This window comes from Sus scrofa, chromosome 12 (genome assembly GCF_054392235.1).
Source record: "Sus scrofa isolate SSC_HxYL_T2T_F1_AM1 chromosome 12, Sscrofa_HxYL_maternal_Yorkshire_Landrace_v2.0, whole genome shotgun sequence".
In the NCBI taxonomy this organism is placed as follows: domain Eukaryota; kingdom Metazoa; phylum Chordata; class Mammalia; order Artiodactyla; family Suidae; genus Sus; species Sus scrofa.
Genome location: NC_139394.1, coordinates 39,763,041 through 39,784,098, shown reverse-complemented (window position 1 = coordinate 39,784,098; position 21,058 = coordinate 39,763,041). Strand labels below are relative to the sequence as shown.

General features: G+C 40.1%; 1 protein-coding gene across 2 annotated transcripts in view; it reads left to right on the top strand.

The window, feature by feature from the left end:
• Positions 1-19,140, top strand: part of SKA2 (spindle and kinetochore associated complex subunit 2) — a 36,500-nt gene extending 17,360 nt beyond the window's left edge. The window contains exons 2-5 of one of the 2 annotated variants that reach the window (XR_014821265.1): positions 1,933-2,019; positions 9,777-9,953; positions 16,354-18,587; positions 18,692-19,140. Coding sequence is in view for 1 of the 2 variants with exons in the window: in XM_003131674.6 (XP_003131722.2) it covers positions 1,933-2,019; positions 9,777-9,953; positions 16,354-16,422 (333 nt within the window). In the remaining variant the exon portion in view is untranslated. Of the gene's footprint in view, positions 1-1,932; positions 2,020-9,776; positions 9,954-16,353 lie in introns of both variants that reach the window. The other variant, XM_003131674.6, reaches the window with a different exon arrangement.
• The last annotated feature ends 1,918 nt before the right edge of the window (positions 19,141-21,058 follow it).

Sequence of the window (21,058 nt, the reverse complement as noted above, 5' to 3'; positions counted from 1 at the left end):
CAGGTTAGGAAGCTGACATAGCAACCATAAGGATGCAGGTTTGATTCCTGGCCTCATACAATAGATCAAGGATCTGGTGGTGTCGCAGCTGCAGTTCGGATTCAGTCCCTAGCTTGGGAACTTGCATATGCTATGGATGCAGCTATTAAAAAAAGCTTTTGTTGTTGTTGAAAATGTATTTAAAATGTTTTCCTAAAATGGAGGCATTTCATTTGTCTTAGACACTGGTTAGATTAGCTGCCTGATTAAATTTAATTAATAATTAGACCTCTTTAAACATACTAATAATGACTATAAAAGTACGTGTATATATTAATAAGTTCCTGTTGGCATGATTTCCCATATTAGAATATGCTCAGGGATTATCTTTTCCTTTATATAAAAAAAGTACACTAACCTATGTATCATGTGAATGGAGAGTATGGCAAGAGGGTAGGGAGAGGACAAATCAAACTAAGCAAAAACTTAAGCATTCAAGACCTGATTTGTTTTAACTATTGAAATGGGCTATAATTCTGCAGCTTTTTTTTTTTTTTTGTCTTTTTAGGACCATACCCTTGGCACATGGAGGTTCCAAGGCTAGGGGTCCAATTGGAGCTACACCTGCCAGCCTACACCAGAGCCATAGCAACATCAGATCTGAGCCATGTCTTTGACCTACACCACAGCTCACAGCAATGCCAGATCCTTAACCCACTGAGCGAGGCCAGGGAGGCTAGGGATCAAACTGCAACCTCATGGTTCCTAGTCGGACTTGTTTCCACTGTGCCACAGCAGGGACTCCCAGGCTTCAAATTTTCAAGAACCAGTCTTCATCCATAGTTTAAGTTGATAGAAAGCGCCACCCTCCTCCCCAAAGCAGTCTCCTCAGTTGTGGGCTAAGAATGGGAGACCAACCCTGGGGAAGTCATATTTTGCCTTTCATCTTAAACTCAAAGGACCATGGTTGTTTTCCCTGATAAATTCAGGACAGTACATGCTTTAAGATCATGTAAAAGACGTAGAGGTCCCTCAAATTAAGAATAATTTATAGGAGTTCCCGTCGTGGCGCAGTGGTTAACGAATCCGACTAGGAACCATGAAGTTGCGGGTTCGATCCCTGCCCTTGCTTAGCGGATTAACGATCCGGCGTTGCTGTGATCTGTGGTGTAGGTTGCAGGCGTGGCTCAGATCCCACGTTGCTGTGGCCCTGGCGTAGGCTGGCGGCTACAGCTCCGATTAGACCCCTAGCCTGGGAACCTCCATATGCCGCGGGAGCGGCCCAAGAAATGGCAAAAAAAAAGAATGATTTATAGATTATATCCCATTCAGAGTTAAACCAATTTTAACTTTTCTGATTGATATCCTTTCAAACTTTTCTATGTTTTCTATACGTAAAAACATATTTTGCAGCCTGTGGCAGTTTTGCCCTTTATCTCCCTTAGGTGTTTCCTGCAAATAAAGGTCCCATGCAAGAACCTAGGTTAAATGAATTGGAGTTGAAATTCAGGCTTGTTATTCCTCCACCGTATGTGGCTTTTCTTGTATAATTTATGACTCTTTAAGCCCTCTAATTTTGGTCGGTGTGGAACATATTTGTAGTTCTTTGGTCAATGGGATTGGAGATAATGGTAATAGAGTGAGTATCCCTGAAAATAGATATATTCTGCGTTTTAACTTGAAACCACATCTCCTACCAGAGGTAGAAAAACACTGGCTAACGTTAGTAACCTTAGGGAATTCTTGAAGTCATTGTTAGTTCTTAATAGAGCATGGGCATTCTAGATGTTGGAGGTTTTATATTTAATGGTACTACTCACATGTTTTCAAAATGAGTATATAAATGTCATTAAAATATTAAAAATATAAAGAAAATGAAGAATAGTTATAGTATCATGTTTACTGATACCGTTTTTTTTTTTTCGCAAAATAATCATTTTTGCTGATTTTTAGTTCCAGAAAGCTGACTCTGATCTGGATTACATTCAGTACAGGCTGGAATATGAAATCAAGACAAATTATCCTGATTCAGCAGGCAAGGTAATCTGCAAAATAAATGTCTTCTTAACAGAATATTTTATTAAGATTTTGATAGTATTTTTAATAGTAGTGGGTTATAATGATTACATTATTATTATTATTATTATTATTATTATTATTATTATGGTGGGGGGAGCTGCACTCGCCGCAAATGGAGGTTCCCAGGCTAGGGGTCTAATCGGAGCTGTAGCTGCTGGCCTACACCACGGCCACAGCAATGCCAGATCTGAGCCGTGTTTGTGACCTATACCACAGCTCACAGTAACGCCAGATCCTTAACCCACTCAGTGAGGCCAGGAATTGAATCTGCAACCTCATGGTTTCTAGTCGGATTTGTTTCCACTGTGCCACAAAGGGAACTCCAATGATTACATTATTAAATATTAAATTTATAGAATCTTTTTGCTTTGGAAGCTTTGTTGCAGGCTACTGGAGAGATTATACCCACAGTCAAGGAAATTTGTGTTTCCTCTTTTTTTTTAATTAAAAAAAAAAGGGATAATTAAGATTTATTGAGGAGTTCCCGTCTTGGCACAGCAGAAATGAATCTGATTAGGAACCATGAGGTTGCGGGTTCGATCCCTGGCCTTGCTCAGTAGGTTAAGGATCCAGCGTTATCATGAGCTGTTGTGTAGGTCACAGACATGGCTTGGATCTGGCATGGCTGTGGCGTAGGCTGACAGCAACAGCTCTGATTAGACCCCCTAGCCTGGGAACCTCCTTATGCCTGGGATGCGGCCCTAAAAAGAAAAAAGACAAAAAAAAAGAATTATTGAGATCAGGTTGTGATGATCATTGTTCAACTATAAATGTAAAAAAATTCATTGAGTAATTAAAAAAACATAAATAAATTTAATGTTAATTAAAAAAAAAAAAGAATTCTTGAGTCCAGAGATATAAACCACAGTGGAAGCCTCTGAAATTCTGAGAGAGAATATAGATACCTATAAATAAAAGGGGAGGAATCCTAGCAGTCATGATATTCTCAGCGGAAGATAATGGCATACTCTTAAATTTGTTTGTTTTGGCTGCACCTGTGGCATGCTTAAGTTCCTGGGCCAGGGATCGAACCTGCACCATAGCAGCAACCCAAGCTGCTTCAGTGACAACACTCACTGCACCAGAAGAGGACTCCTAAATTTGATTTTTGAACTGTGATTTTTGCATAAAATTCGGTACTTCATTATTCAAAGTTTAGGTTGATTAGGAAGATCGTCTGTTTATATGTCGTAAAATTACAACTACATGTATCCATGCTTATAGAGAGAAAAGCAAGCAATTTTTAGGCATTGTCTCATAACATTAACTTACCACTTAAATCATTAATGTTTATCCTTGCAGACAAGAAATATTGTACTGTTTCCCAAAAAATATACAATTAAAATTTGGGGGAGGTGACTCAGCGGTAAGGAACCTGGCTAGTATCCATGAGGCTGTGGCTTCAATCCCTGGCCCCGCTCAGTGGGTTAAGGATCCAGTGTTGCCATGAGCAGTGGTGTAAGCCACAGACACCGCTCTCATCCTGCTTGGCTGTGGCTGTGACATGCTTGGGCAGCTGTAGCTCTGATTTGACCTCTAGCCTGGAAATCTCCATAAGCCAAGGGTGCAGCCCTGAAAAGCAAAAATAAAAGGGGGGGTGGTTGACATTACCATGAGCTGAGTTGTGGCTTGCAGATGTGGCTTGGATCTGACATTGCTGTGGCTGTGGCTGCCAGCTGCAGCTCCAATTGGACCCCTGGCCTGAGAGCTTCCATATGCCAAAGGATTGGCCCTAAAAAAAAAAAACAACAAAGAAAACTAGGGGGTGAGATTGGATGGAAGTGTAAATTAAAATAGCTTTTTTAATATAAAACTGGGAAAGCATTGTGAATGTTCAGTTTTTACTGTTTATTTTGTGGAATGTCAGGATTCTGTGAGATTGTAGTTTTAACTGTTTTAGCTCCTTAATTGACTTTGTCTTTGTCTTTCCCTTTTTTCTCTCTGACTGAAGACCAACCAACCAATTCTCTTCCAATTATATCACCTAATGACTGACCAAAGCTCTCTTCTGAGTCAATATCTTTTGATTACCTTGTGGAAGACATTTCATGTGGGGCATCCCCCATTCTTCCACCTTACATCTCTCATCTTTGTTCTATTTCTAGTTGTTTTTCTCTCCTACATTTTTTTTTAATTTTTTTGTTTTAATTTAGTGTAATTTAATTTTTAAAATTGAAGTATAGTTGATTTACAGTGTCATGTTAGTTTCTGGTATACAGTATGGTGATTTAGTTATAAATTCTTTTTCCTTCTTTTTTTCTGTCTTTTTGCCTTTTCTAGGGCCGCTCCCACAGCATATGGAGGTTCCCAGGCTAGGGGTCTAATCGGAGCTGTAGCCACCTGCCTACACCACAGCCACAGCAACGCGAGATCCGAGCCACGTCTGCAATCTACACCACAGCTCATGGCAACGCTGGATCCTTAACCCACTGAGCAAGGTCAGGGATCGAACCCATAACCTCATAGTTCCTAGTCGGATTCGTTAACCACTGAGCCACGACGGGAACTCCCCTTATAGGTTATTGCAAAATATTAATATACTTTCTTGTGCTATACAGCAGGTCCTTGTTAATTATCAATTTTATATAAAGGAGTGTGAATATTAATCAAAAATTTCTAATTTATCCCTTTTCCTCCCGTTCCCCTTTGGTAACCATTAGTTTATGTTTGTATGTTTGTTTGTTTTTGCTCTTTAGGGCTGCACCTGTGGCATATGGCAGTTCCAAGGCTAGGGGTTGAATCAGAGTTACAACTGCTGACCTATGCCACAGACATAGCAACGCTGGATCCTAGCTGTGTCTAGACCTACACCACAGCTTATGGCAACAGCAGATCTTTAACCCACTGAGTAAGGCCAGGGATCGAACCTGCATCCTCGTGGATAGTAGTTGGATTTGTTTCCACTGTGCCATGATGGAAACTCCCCATAAATTTGTTTTCTATGTCTATGGGTCTATTCCTGTTTTATGAGTTCTTTTTTTTTTTTTTAAATTCCATATATTAGCGATATATGACATTTCTTTTACTCTGACTTAGTATGATAGTCTCTAGATCCGTCCATGTTGCTGCACGTGGCATTCTTTCATTCTTTTTATAGCTGAGTAATCCATTTGTATGTACATACCAAAACTTCCTTATCCATTCCTCTATTGATGGACATTTACGTTACTGTGATGTCTTGGCTATTGTGAGTAGTACTGCTATGAACATTAGGGTGCATGTATCTTTTCTCCAGATATATGCCCAGGAATGGGATTGCTAAATTATATGGCATTTCTATTTCAGTTTTTTTTTTTTTTTTTTTTTTTTTTGTCTTTTTTAGGACCACACACATTGCATATGGAGGTTCCCAAGCTAGGGGTCGAATCGGAGCTGTAGCTGCTGGCCTACACCACAGCCATAGCAATGTCAGATCTGAGCCTTGTCTGTGACCTATACCACAGCTCAAGGCAAAGCCCGATCCTTAACCCACTGATCCAGGCCAGGGATTAAACCTGCCTCCTTATGGATACTAGTCGGGTTCGCTAACCACTGAGCCATGTCGGGAACTCCCTATCTCTAGTTTTTTAAAGATCCTCTATACTGTTTACCATAGTGGCCCGCACCAGATTACATTCCCGCCAACAGTGTAGGAGGGTTTCCTTTTCTCCACACCCTCTCCAGTGTTTATTTGTAGACTTTTTGATTACGGCCATTTTGACCTGGGTGAGGCGATGCCTCATTGCAGTTTTTTTTGTTTTGTTTTTTTTTTTGTCTTTTGTCTTTGTTGTTGTTGTTGTTATTGTTGCTATTTCTTGGGCCGCTCCTGCGGCATATGGAGGTTCCCAGGCCAGGGGTTGAATCGGAGCTGTAGCCACCGGCCTACGCCAGAGCCACAGCAACGAGGGATCCGAGCCGCGTCTGCAGCCTACACCACAGCTCACGGCAACGCCGGATCGTTAACCCACTGAGCAAGGGCAGGGACTGAACCCGCAACCTCATGGTTCCTAGTCGGATTCGTTAACCACTGCGCCACGACGGGAACTCTCTCATTGCAGTTTTGATTTGCATTTCTTTAATAATTAGTGATGCGGTGCATCTTTGAATGTTAGCCATCTATTTGTCCTCTTTGGAAAAATGTCTAAGTCTCCTGCCCTTTTTTTATTTGTTGTTGTTGTTATTGAGTTATATGAGCTGTTTTTAGTTCTGGCTCCTGGAAATCCTAGATCAAGGTGCCAGTGTTGTCAGCTTGGGGCCCTCTCTGGGGTGCAGACTTTTGGTTGTATCCTCACATGGCAGAAGGAGAAGATCTCTGGGGCCTCTTTCTAAGCACTAATCCCATTCCTAATGGCTTTGCCTTCATCATCACATCTCAAAGGTCTCACTTCCTAATCCTATCACCTTGAGAGTTTAGGTTTCAAAAAATGAATTTTACCAGAACACATTAAGACTCTGGATTATAATTATATTATACTATGCAAATATTGCTTTAATCTAAGTTATATAATAAACTATGTTTGCTTTTCCTTTCTTACGTAATTTTTTTTTGGAGCTAAGTATTATTTTCTTTTTTTCCCTTCAATTTGCTTAGTTTTTCTATGTGTTTATTACTAGTCAGCTTTAGATTTTTCTTTTTCCCTTTGATTCTTTTTTTTTTTTTTTTTTTTTAAGGGCTGCAGGTGCAGTCTTTGGAAGTTCCCACTCTAGGGGTCGAATGAGAGCTACAGCTGCCGGCCTACACCACAGCCACAGGAACATAAGATCTGACCTTCATCTGTGACCTAGATCACAGCTCATGGCAGTGCCGGATCCTTAACCCACTGAACTGGGCCAGGAATTGAACCCACATCATTGTGGATACTAGTTAAGTTCATTTCCACTGAGCCACAAAAGGAACTCTGTTCCTTAGACTTTTCTAACAGCACCATAAAACTCTTATCAACATTACCATACATGTCACATGATCCCTAAATTTCGTGTTCTTCCACATCCTTTTTTTTTTTTTTTTTGCTTTTTTATGGCTGCAGGTATGGCATATGGAAGTTACCAGGCTAGGGGTTGAATTGGCGCTACAGCTGCCAGCCTGCACCACAGCCATAGCAACATGGGATCCAAGGCACATCTTCGACCTACATCACAGCTCACGACAACACTGGATCCCCAACCCACTGAGCAAGGCCAGGGATCGAACCAAAGTCCTCATGGTAATGTGCGATCCAAGCTGTGTCAGCAAACTACACCATAGCTCATGGCAACGCTAGATCCTTAACCCACTTAGCAATGCCAGGTATCAAACCTGTATCCTCATGGATACTATTGAATTCATTTCTGTTGTGTTACTATGGGAACTCCACAAAGAAATCCTCTTGTGTGTCATTTCCCATTAGTGTGATGTTGGACCTCCTGGATCTATCCTCTATTTTTCTTACCTTGTCTTTCCTATTATCAGTTTTGTCTATTTTCCCCCTACTTTTTTTTCTTGTTTCTTTTTGTCTGGGCCTGGGACATGCAGAAATTCCCAGGCCAGGAATCAAACCTGTGTCACAGCTGTAACTAAAGCTACAGTAGTGAGAACACTGGATCCTTAACCCACTGAGCTACAAGGGAACTACTCCCTTTACATTTTGGGAACTTTTTAGGACTGTATTTTCCAATTTTTCTACTTACAATCTCTGAGAACATCTGGAAACATTATGAAAAATGAAGGGTTAGGTGTCATTGTTGTGTTTACTGAGTAGATATCCCAAAATGCACCTTAAAATGTACTCTTCCTCTATTTACCAGACTATACATTTGATGTCATCTATTATATTTCTTTGCGCCAATCAAACATACCACTAAGTTTTCTTAACTTTTTTCATGATGTCTCTCTTCTGTTCTTTTCCTACTTCTAATGTTCATGCCATAGGTCTTGATCACTCTCTGCAGAATTATTTTAAGTCTTTAAGTTAGATTTTCTGTTCGAATTCATTATAAAAAATTTAGGAAAAAGGAGTTCCCGTCGTCGCTCAGTGGTTAACAAATCCAACTAGGCACCATGAGGTTGCTGGTTCGATCCCTGACGTTGCTCAGTGGGTTAAGGATCTGGCGTTGCCACTGAGCTGTGGTGTAGGTCGAAGACGTGGCTCAGATCCCGCGTTGCTGTGGCTCTAGCCTAGGCTGGTGGCTACAGCTTTGATTCAACCCCCAGCCTGGGAACCTCCATATGCCACGGGAGTGGCCTTAGAAAAGACAAAAAAAGACAAATTAAAAAAAAAAAATTTTTTTAGGAAAAAAATCTCGAAGGAAGAGGGAGAGTAGGGGGCCATGGACCCAGCCTCTGCCTATAGCCATGAGTTAGGTTCCTTGAAGAAGATATTTGAAGAGTGGAAAAATAACTAAGATAGTATAGTTTTATGGAAATCAACAGTTCATTTTAGGGGAGTTCCTGTTGTGGTTTAGCAGGCTAAGAATTCGACATAATGTTCATGAGGATGCAGGTTTGATCCCTGGCCTCAGTTAGTAGGTTAAGGATCCGGTGTTGCTGCAAGTTGGGTGCAGGTCACAGATGTGACTGGGATCAGGTGTTGCAATGGCTGTGGTGTGAGCTGCAGTTCTCATTCGACCTGGGAACTTCCATATGCTGCAGGTGTCGCCATAAAAAGAAAAACAAAACAAAACTCATTTTAGAAATAATAGAATAGGAAGGAAATAAGGAGAGGCAAGAAGAGGGGTATCAAAATTATATACCGTAGGGCAAGTATGCCTTTTTTTTTTTTTTTTTTTAGGGTCGCACCTGTGGCATAGGGAGGTTCGCAGGCTAGGAGTCCAATCAGAGCTATAGCCAGAGCCACAGCAACTCGGAATCCCAGCCACATCTGTGATCTATACCACAGCTCACGGCAACTCCAGATCCTTAACCCAATGAGTGAGGCCAGGGATTGAACCCACCTCCTCGTGGATGCTAGCTGGGTTCGTTAACCACTGAGCCATGAAGGGAACTCCAAGTTTGACTTTTTTTTTAGTGCTGCAGGTGTATGGAAGTTCCCAGGCTAGAGGTCGAATTGGAACTACAGCTGCCAGCCTACATCACAGCCTCCAGCATCTTCAGCATCTGAGCCCCATCTTTGGACTATACTGCAGCTCATGGCAACACCAGATCCTTAACCCACCGGACTGAACCCATGTCCTCATGGATACTAGTTGTGTTCATTATTGCTGAGCCACAATGGGAACTCCTATATTTAAGAATTTCATGATAAATGATTTCAAGTTGTGTTGTTTTTCTTTTTTTTTTCTTGGTGGAAGTGCTGGGATTAAAGTTGTCTTCCTCTTTAAGAAGAAATCAAAGTAGTTCCTTTAATCACCTTCTGAATAACATTTAGAATTGTATTTTAGAAATGCTACATAATTAATTATTGTGAATATGGCATGTAATATTATGTATCTAATGTGACCTTATTTGCTATTTAATATTGCTATTGTGTGTGTATGCGTGTGTGTGTGTGTGTGTGTGTGTGTGTGTTCGTGTGTTGAGGAGGAGTTATTTCTGTTCCTTGCCTTTAAATTCCTTGATGATAGGATCTAGGTCTTTTCTCTTCTCCTCCCATCCTCTGTCACATAGTTGCATAATTAAATAAATTATACTCACAGTGTTCTATTAAATGGATCACAGAATGTGTTGTATACATTTTAAGTCTTAAAAGAAGCTTCATTTTTCCTTTCCACAATTTAATATCTATTTTTTTTTTCTGATATAGAAAAATCCAGTTACACTCTTAAAAGAATTGTCAGCAATAAAGTCTCGATATCACGGTTTGCATACACGCTTTAAACCAATTGCTGCTGAGCAGAAAGAGACCAAGAGCCGCATTTGTGCTACTTTCAATAAGACTATGACCTTGATACGAGAACTACAAAAGCAAACGGACCTGGAGGTAATGTTTCACTTGACCAATTAGATTTGTAGAATTTTAATTATGAATTTCACTTTGAAAGATAAATTGCCAGTAACTCTCATTTTGAAATTCAGTGGTCAGTTGGTAGGAGTGATATTTTCTTGATTTCCTGAAGTATAATAGCTCTTATTTCCTTTTTATTTTATTTTATTTTTCATCTTCTTAGGGCTGCACCTGCAGCAAATGGAAGTTCCCAGGCTAGCAGTCAAATTGGAGCTGCATCTGCTGGCCTATGCCACAGCAGTGCCAGATCCAAGCTTTGTCTGGGACCTATGCCATAGTTCATGGCATCGATGGATCCTTAAAACCACTGAGCAGGGCCAGGGATTGAACCCACATCCTCATGGATACTAGTCGGGTTCTTAACCCGATGAGCCACAAAAGGAACTTTTTTTTTTTTTTTTACGTTTTCCTTTCATTAAGTTGGGTTGATGAGCTTAGGTAAGTCCTACCTTTACTCTCTTCCTCCATTCTGCATTCCCTTCTTACTTCATGCAAGAATCCTTATAAGTGGGATCCTCTATCACTGATGTATAAAACTCGTTAGATGTGTTGGTGTAGAAAAAAGAATCTGACCTTCTGACCTAGGCACTGAGATCTTGAACAGCTAATTGAAGTGTTTTTTTGTTTGTTTGTTTTTTCTTTCTTTCTTTTTTTTTTTTGTTTTTTTTTTTTTTTTGTTTTTTTATTTTCCCACTGTACAGCAAGGGGGTCAGGTTATCCTTACATGTATACATTACAATTACATTTTTCCCCCAGCCTTTCTTCTGTTGCAACATGAGTATCTAGACTAAGTTCTCAATGCTATTCAGCAGGATCTCCTTGTAATAATTGAAGTGTTTTATTTACTGTTAAGCTAAAGTCGGGGACTTTTGTAAGAAAAGATAGCCTAATGTAGATTGAATGATAAAGTAGAACTTAACTTATCTGGACGGATGTCTAATAGGTATGGTGCTAACTCCAATCAGTTAACTATTAAAAGCTGCTTAGAATGTTGTATTAAAGAGCTGTGTGTGGGTTTGGCAGAAAAGATAACTGCTATGAGATGCTGCTGTGGGCAGCATACATGGTATTTATGTGCAAAGTCTGAACTAAATTATGCCTTAAGATACTTGAATTATGGGTTTGTAAAAAGAGTAAATCTCAAAGGTTAAGGTTAATTTGATTATGAATGCTTTATTTTACCAATGGAGGAAAAGAGTATAAAGCCTAGTTACAATCATATAATGACATCTTAAATGTATCTCATATGCCACGGGAAAAGGAATAGTGGAGGAGGTGAGAGCAATTAAAAAGGGCACAGACGGTGTAGGGAGTAGGAATTTAAACAGTATCGGTGGTGTCACGTGCTAATAAATAAAATGGAAAAAAAGTTATGTATGTGATAAACATTTTATAAATAAAATCGTCACATGTGCTTCTATTGTATGTGATCAGAGCCTGACTATAGAAGCACATAAGGGGAGTTCCCGTCGTGGCGCAGTGGTTAACGAATCCGACTAGGAACCATGAGGTTGTGGGTTCGGTCCCTGCCCTTGCTCAGTGGGTTAATGATCCGGCGTTGCCGTGAGCTGTGGTGTAGGTCGCAGCACAGCTCGGATCCTGCGTTGCTGTGGCTCTGGCGTAGGCCGGCAGCTACAGTTCCAATTCAACCCCTAGCCTGGGAACCTCCATATGCCGCGGGAGCAGCCCAAGAAATAGCAACAACAACAACAACCAAAAAGGAAGCACATAAACTTGTTCCAAAGAAACAAAACTTTTTTAAAATTGTAATTGATTTACAATGTTGTACCAATTTCTGCTGTATAGCAAAGTGACTCAGTTATACATATATACACTTTTTTTAATATTACTTTCCATCAAGGTGTATTCCAGGATTGGATGTTATTCCCTGTGCTATACAATAGAAACTTATTGTCTATCCATTCTAAATATAATAGTTTGTATCTATTAACCCCAAACTCCCAGTCTGTCCCACTCCCTCCTCCTTGGAAACCACAAATCTGTTCTCTGTGTTTGTGACTCTGTATCTGCTTTGTAATTAGGTTCATTTCTGCCATATTTTAGATTCCACATATCAGTGATATCATATGCTATTTGTCCTCCTCTGACTTTCATCACTTAGTATGACTTTTTTTTTTTTGTCTTTTTAGGAACACACCTGCGGCACATGGAGGTTCCCAGGCTAGGGGTCCAATAGGAGCTACAGCTGACAGCGAACGCCAGAGCCACAGCAACGTGGGATCCGAGCCACGTCTGCGACCTACACCACAGCTCTCGGCAACACCAAATCCTTAACTCACTGAACAAGGCCAGGGATCAAACCCACAACCTCATGGTTCCTAGTTGGATTCGTTTCCGCTGCGCCACACTGGGAACTCCGAGAAAAACGATTTTTTGAACATTAGCTAAAAATTGTCTTCATTGGATACAATAAATAGATGTCATATTTCTCAGATTAAAAACTGGTACAGGAGTTCCTGTCATGGCACAGGGGAAACGAATCTGACTAGGAACCATGAGGTTGCAGGTTTGATCCCTGGCCTCAATCAGTGGGTTAAGGATCCGGCGTAGCCGTGAGCTGTGGTATAGGTCACAGACGTGGCTCAGAGCTGGTGTTGCTGTGGCGTAGGCCAGCAGCTGTAGCTCCAATTCGACCTATATCCTGGGAATCTACATATGCCATGGGTGTGGGGCCCCCCCCCAAAAAAAAAAAAAATTGAAAACTGGTACAGAAAGAAGTTCTCGTCATGGCTCAGCAGGGGAACCAGACTAGTATCCATGAGGACGCAGGTTCCAACCCTGGCTTTGCTCAGTGTGTTAAAGGATTCCATGTTGCCAGGAGCTGCAGTATAGATAATAGACGTGGCTCAGATCTGGTGTTGCTGTGGCCATGCGGTAGGCTGGCAGCTGCAGCTCCAGTTAAACCCCTAGCCCAGGAACTTCCATGTGCCGCAGGTGTGGCCATAAAAAAAAAAGTGGTACAGAAAAATAGTTATGATGGTGATGGGGAAGTTAAAGCATTTGAATATCTATAAAGTTCTTCAATTTGTTAAAAGAAGTATCTGAAATGAGCAATAATTATATCAAAGGTTAAAAGCCTTAGCTTTTGCCTTAGGCACTTTCTCACTTTGGGTCAAGGAGACATGACAAACAAGGAGAAATGACTGAAAGATAGGTTATAAATCTTGAAAAAGGTGATCATATTTTAGGGTCAATGATGGTCAAGTTGGGAAATGTTGGATATAGAGGGTCTTGTACCTATTCTTCTAAAAGTGAGATAGTAGTAGAAAGTTCAGAGAAAATTTTTATGATTGAAATGTGAAAGAAAACAAAATGCCATCACAGAAAAACAGTTTTATGAGAGCAGAGTTTAAAGATTGTGTAAAGAAATTTCAAGTATAAAAAGAAGTATTTTATTTTGTTTTATTTTGTCTTTTTAGGGCTTCATCCACAGCATATGGAGGTTCCCAGGCTAGGGGTCTAATCGGAGCTGTAGCTACCAGCCTACAGCAATGCGGGATCCTTAACCCATTGATCGAGGCCAGGGATTGAACTCACAACCTCATGGATGCTAGTCAGATTGGTTTCCACTGAGCCATGACAGGAACTCCTAAGAAGATGTATTTTAGTTATAGGGAAAGAACTGTGAGGGTAGTTAAGAAAAGCCAAGGTCAATATTGAGTTGAGGATTCTGAAATTTTCTTTCTTTCTTCTTTTTTTGGCTGCACATGCAGCATATGGAAGTTTCTGGTCCAATGACTGAAACCTCACCACAGCACCCACCCAAGCTCCTCAAATGACAACACTGGATCCTTAATCCCCTGCAACACAGGAGAACACCTGAAATTTCCCAAAATGACTAAAGGGGCTTTTAAAATTATTTTGGAAACATGAAGAACAAGAAAGGGATGTCTGCTTAGGGCAAATGGTATTTTGTTTATAAACATCAGAAAATAAAACTGTTCAGTTATTACCTTGCTTTAATTTTTATCAAAGTAAGTTGTTTTTCATCTGGAAGGGTAGAAATACATATTTGAACTGCTAATATTAAAAAAGTCCTTGAATTGATAAAATTAAAAAGTAAGGCGATGAGAACAGAAAGGAGGTAGAAGGAAGGGAATACACATTACTTTCTTTATCTTTTTAGTTGCTATTGAGATATTGAGGTTTAGGGAGTTCCCATTGTGATTTAGAGGCTTAAGAACCTGACTAGTCTCTGTGAGGTGGGTGTTCGATCCTTTGCCTCACTCAGTGGGTCAGGGATCTGGCATTGCTGCAGGCTGCAGCATAGTTTACAGATGTGGCTTGGATCCGAAGCTGCAGCTCTAATTAGACCCCTAACCCTGAAACTTACATATGTCATGGGTGTGGCCGTAAGCAAAAAAAAAAAGAGAAGATATTGAGGTTTAAATATACTTAATTATAAAGGTGACTATCAAAAGGAAAAAAAATGACTAAACATTTTCCAAATAGAAAACAGCAACACAAACCCCCAAAACAAAAATGTAGCAATAAATAGAAAACTTAAGAGGTATTAAAGATGCAATGTGCAGTATTCCATCAATGCTCTGAAATATTTGTGTTAAAGAAGATACTTTTCTATACATTTTAGCCTAGTTAATTACTGGAAAAACTCTTTGAAGTTTTATTAAACAGATGGTCTGAAATCTCTTTAACAGTGGTCACAATGAGAACCATGGATTCATGGAGAACAGTCTTGCCAGAATAATACCTGTTTTTGATATGGAAGAGGGAAGTTCTGTAACTATTCAGGTTGCAGAAAGGCACGTGATTGATTTTCACTGTATTCCTGTGAACATTTTGTGCAAATGCTGGCTTGATTAGTCAAACTAGCTGGGCTGTCCCTTAGTCACATATGGCTATATAAAATAAAAGTAATTAAATAAAATTAAAAATTCACTTCTGTATCTGATGATTGGACAATGCCTATACAGAATATGTCCAGCATCATAGAAAGTTCAATTGGACATTGCCCTAGAGATTCTGATTCTGTAGCTGAGGTGTTCCAGATTTGACAGTCTCTCTAGAGATGACCTATATAGTTAGGCAGATTTGTAACTATTTGAGTGATGCTTCATGTCCTACCTCCTATTATTTCCCCATTAACCCTTTGTTTCAGCTAGCTCGTTGGCAAAAGTCACTTAAAACTTCCTTTTGTCTTCTCTGCTTTCCTTTGGTTTTGCTCCTACCTGCTTTTGTGGATTCAGTTTGCTGGCTGTTTTCTGGTTATCTGTTCTCCCTCCCTGCCTAACAGATAACTGACTTCCTTGAGATGTGTGCCATTACTCACAACCTCACGTCTGAGGTAAGGTTGGTCCTATCCTCAGCTTCAGGGGTGTGCCCGATTGGCAAGGGGAATGGATTTTCCTTAAACTAATATTGTTCAGGAATGGGTTTGTAACCCAAATGACACATGAGGAAGGAATGGCTGGAAGTCAGAAATTATGAAGAGTTTCCTCACTGCTGAGAGACCCCTGGGAAGAAGCTTTGTTTCTTCTAAACATTGTGTATAGATGTGATAACTATCACTGCTAGAGCTACTTTCCTGTCAGCTTGAGGATAAAGCCACCATCAAAGATATGAGCTGTTAGATGGAAAAAACTGAGTAATTACATTGTCGAACTATTGCATAAACCAGCCCTGAGGTCTGCCCTTCTCTATTTATTTTCTGTTTTTTTTTTTTTTTTTTTTTAGGGTCACATCCGTGAGATATAAAAGTTCCCAGGCTAGGGGTCAAATTGGAGCTGCAGCTGCCAGCTTAGGCCACAGCCACAGTCACGCCAGATCCGAACTGTGTCTGCGACCTACACCACAGCTCACAGCAACGCCAGATCCTTAACCCATTGAGCGAGGCCAGGGATCAGACCCGCATCCTCATGTATACTAGTTGGGTTCATTACCACTGAGCCACAATGGGAACGCCTCTATTTATTGTTTAATGATAGTAAATTTCTTATTTATCCATTTTCAAATGTCTCTATTACTTGCAGACTGAAAAAAAGCATCTTAACTATCATTCAAAATGTAGCCTTATTCTTTACTTGTGTAGAAATTTTCGGACTATTTTTGTTTACAGTTCTTTTTCAAAAAACTTTTGGAATATGGTGTTCCAGTGTGACGTCTTTGCTTCTGTTAATTTACAGTCCTTAAATTGTTTGATTTCTTGGCCTTGTTTCTTCAGTTTAATTGTATCATATATATAGATAGTCAATATGTTTTTTCCCTTGCCTTCCTAAATTTGTGATGACATACTTAGTATGAACTTATGGAAACACTGGTATAACAAAGCAAAAGTTCATGAACTTAACAATCTTTAAAGCTTTTTGAAATAAAGATTTTGTCATTTGTTTTCTAGCTATTACCACTGACGGAAGAAGAGAAAACTGCGGCAGAGCAATTAAAAGCGCACATGTCAGATTTATGAAGAAATGGACTTGCAAAAGGAAACTCTAATGGTGAAGAGATCCCTTCCAGAGGGATCTAGGAAGATGTCTTGTTAGCATTTGATGACTACTGGTGGGGGGATGGCAAAGAAGATTTGGCTTGGGTGATTGGTTAGTGATGCCTTCTGCAAAAAACAGGAATATAGGAAGGGCAGATACTATCAAAGTTCAGCCAAAAGGATGGGATGAAAATAAAAAGATTAAAAAATATATGCACACACACACACACACTTGTTATTTCAGGAAAGGAAGTCTCAACACCATTTTGTATTTATTTTTGTATAATCAGGATAACATAGATGTCCTAGCCTATTATAAAAGTATATTCATGTACTGTCAGTCAGTCAAATGAGACTGAACATGCTTTGGAAATTAAAGGATAGAAAAAATATTTGTATCATATATATGTATAGAATTTTATAATTAAAAATTCTGATTACAGAGGTGGTCACATTATTGATGAGATTGCTAATAAACAGTCTCCTGCCATACCTAACTTACATAATAAGCTGGCTTTTCTGTGACAGTTTCACCTTGTTTAATGTTTTTGCTTTTTTCTTTTTTTGCCTTTTTAGGGCCACACCGCAGCACAGGGAAGTTCCCAGGCTAGGGGTCAAATCAGTGTTGTAGCTGCCAGCCTACCCCACAGCCACAGCAGCAAGGGATCTGAGCCTCACCCGAGACCTACACCACTGCTCACAGCAACACCCATCCCTGACCCACTGAGCAAGGCCAGGGATTGAACCTACATCCTTATGGATACTAGTTGGGTTCATTACCACTGAGCTACAAGGGGAACTATTTGCCTGCTAATGTTGAGCAACATAAGCTCTGCTTTCAAATGCTGTTTTAGACTATCTATATTGTATTTCAACACTACTTTTGTTCTCTAGCCTGTATTACTTTGTTTATTCTATGTGAAAGCTAAGAAACTGAAATGAGGGCATTCCCACTGTGGCACAGTAGGTTAATGATTTGGCTTGTCTCTGTGGAGGTGACGCTTCGATCCCTAGTCTGGGCCAGGGGGTTAAGGATCCAGTGTTGCTGCAGGTGTGACATAGGTCACACCCCCTGCTTGGATTTGATCCCTGGCCTGGTAACTTTCATATGCTATGGGGGCAGCTGAAAAAGAAAAAATAAAAAAGGAACTGAAATGAGAGGACCACTGGCAACTACTACTTGCCAGGTGTCTGTGTGTGTGTGTATGTTTCCCTATTTATTAAAAAAAAAAAAAAAAAACTAACAGCAAGTAATAGGAAAGTAAATTATGGTTTAGCTTTAAACTAAGAGGTCAAGTTACCAGTAAATTATTACTATAAATGCTGAAGCTATGCTAAATAGGGAAGCAGATATTGCAGTTTTGTAGTTAAGATTGGGCTTTGGACTCATACCTGCGATGTAAATGCAGGCTTTAAATTCTAGCTGTATGACCCTGAGCAAATCACTTAACATGTGAGTGTCAGGATGGTTAGAAGCACAATGAGATGGTAGAGTATTAGGGTTTGATATTAGGTAATCCTTCAATAGATATTTCCATTTGTGTAATTAAAAACAGGGCATTGAAAAAATGATGAAAAGTCTATCTAATGTTAGGTTATAGAATTATACTTTTATTTTTTATTTTTTGCTTTTCAGGGCTACACCCATGGCATATGGAGGTTCCTAGGCTAGGGGGCGAATCGCAGCTACAGCTGCTGGCCATGGCCACAGCCACAGCAACCCTGGATCTGAGTCACATCTGCGAACTACATGGCTCATGGCATTGCTGGATCTCCAATCCACTGAGTGAGGCCAGGTATCCTCATGGATATTAGTTAGGTTCGTTTCTGCTTCGCCACAGTGGGAACTCTAGAATTATACTTTTCTATAATTAATAATTTTTATTATGTTATTAACAATCTTAAATAGCTGACAAACAGTGTTGAGAGAACAGCTTTAGTTAAAATTAAGTTCTGGAATTCCTTTTGTGGCTCAGTGGATTAAGAATCCCATTAGTATCCATGAGGATGCAGGTTGGTTTTTTTTTCTGGTTTTTTTGTTTTTTAGGTCCTCACCCGCCGCATATGGGGGTTCCCAGGCTAGGGGTCCAATTGAAGCCACAGCTGCCTGCACACGCCACAGCCACCTGCACATGCCACAGCAACATGCGATCCCTAACCCACCGAGCAGGCCAGGGATCGAACCCACAATGTCACAGTTCCTAGTTGGATTCGTTTCCGCTGTGCCACAACAGGAACTCTGAGGATGCAGGTTTGATCCCTGGCCTCACTGGGTTAAGGATCCAGTGTTGCTGAGAGCCATGGCTAGGTCACAAATGCAGCCTGGATCTGGCATTGTAGCTCTGATTCGACCCCTACCCTGGGAACTTCCATATGACGTGGGTGTGGCCATTAAAAAAAAAAAAAAGAAAGAAAATTAAGAAGTCCTAACTCATCCCTGGTGTTAAAGTGGTTTTTCTTTCAATCGGGAAAACACTGAAATTGTACTGTTTGTTCTCTACGACTTCCTTCACAAGTTATCTTCTAAATGTTGGTTCTTCCTTTCACTCCTCTTAGGATTGTTTTCTTTGCACTCTTTTATATACTAATTTGTCTCCAAAGTTTGATTTATTGCCTTTTGGGGGATGATCCCCAAGTATAACTTACTCCAATAGACCTAGATCCATATTTCCAATAAAAACCTCTACCTGAATATTCCAACTGAACGTGTCCAGAATACTTACTGGTTTTGTTATTTTGTTAACAGCCACTATTCTGTTAGCTGGAAGTAAAATTTGCATCTTTTTTTTTTTTTGGCTGCACCAGTGGCATGCAGAAGTTCCCAGACTAGGGATCAAACCTGTGTCACAACAGTGGCAACACCAGTCCTTTTTTTTTTCTTTTAACATGTGGCATATTAATTAATTCAACTGGGCTAGCAGTTGAATTGGAGCTGTAGCTGAGGCCTATACCACAGCCATAGAAACATCAGAACTGAGCTGCAACTGTGATTTACCTATGCCTCACCTATAGCAATGTGGCATCCTTAACTCACTGAGTGAGGCCAGTGATTGAAACCCACATCCTCCCAGACAATGGCTGGTCCTTAGCACAGTGAGACACAGCTGTAACTCTGTAACACCAGATCCTTAATCCCTAGGCCACCAGGGAACTCCTAGACCTTTTTAAATTTCTCATCTGGATAACCATTTTCTCCTTTGTGACTAATAGTATTTTTATGTCTTAAGTTGTGACTGATACAAGTTAATTTTAATTATGTTGTGTTTTAAAGTACACCCTTAATTTTAAGAAATTAAAAATTAGGATTTCTTTGGTGGCCTAGCATTTAAGGACTTGGCATTGGCACTGTTGTGTCTCAGGTTCGATCCCTGGTCTGGGAACTTACGCATGCTCTGGGCTCAGACAAAAAAAAAATGTTTTTTAATTAAAAATCTAAGTATGCATATCTTCCAAGTAATTGCAATTTTCTTCAGCTGTTTCCACATATATACAAATTTTAAAACTTTTTTTTTTTTTTTTGCTTTTTAGGGCAGCACCCACAGCATACAAAAGTTCCCAGGCTAGGGATCAAATCAGAGCTACAGCTGCTGGCCTACACCATAGCTATAGCAACACCAGATCCAAACTGCTTCTGTGACCTATACCACAGCTTACCCCAACGCTGGATTCTTTAACCCACTGAGCAGGGCCAGGGATAGAACCTGAGTCCTCATGGATATTAGTTGGGTTCATTGCCACTGAGCCACAATGAGAAATCCAAATTTTAAAACATTTTTAAACAAAAATAGGGAGTTCCCATCATGGCACAGTGGAAACGAATCCAACTAGGAACCATGAGATTGCTGGTTTGATCCTTGGCCTTGCTCAGAGGGTTAAGAATCTGGTGTTGCTGTGGCTGTGGTGCAGGCCAGCAGCTGTAGCTCCAATTGGACCCTAGCCTGGGAACCTCCATATGCTGAGGGTGCAGCCCTTAAAAAAAAAATAGGCTAATACCATACATTATACTCTAGCTATAGTTTTTCTATTTTAAGTATATTTTCAATATCTTCATGGCATACATCTGCCACTGTTTTGAATAGCTATGTGTATGAATTTACTATAATATTTAACGGTTCCTCATTGACAAGCATTTAAGTTGTGTAATAGACATGTTGGGAGATTTTGGTGGGGGGCATAGGGCGAGGGCAAAAAAGGTCAGTCTTTCCTTAAGGAATTCCGATGGGGCAGACCACAGGTTTCCCCACTACACAGGGTGGTTTAGCATCCTGCCAACTAACTTCTTTTTTGTTCAAGTTAGCCAGAATCCGACTATCCTTGTAAGCAATGACCCCTAATTAATTGTGCAGGTTTTCCAATTTTTTTTCACTATTATGAACTATTGTGATCGTTAAAAATTTGGGGGCTCTTGGGCGAATATATGTAGTAAACAGGAACATATTTTAATATTTATCATACATTGTAATTTGTCTTGCTCCTTTTCTGCTTTACTGGGTTATAAAGACCATGTCTCATTACTCTTTGAAACCCAAGTTAGACAATTTTTTAAATTGAAGTTCACTCATCATAACATTAGCCATTATTAAGGAATTCTGGCCCACTGCATGCAGCGGCTATACAT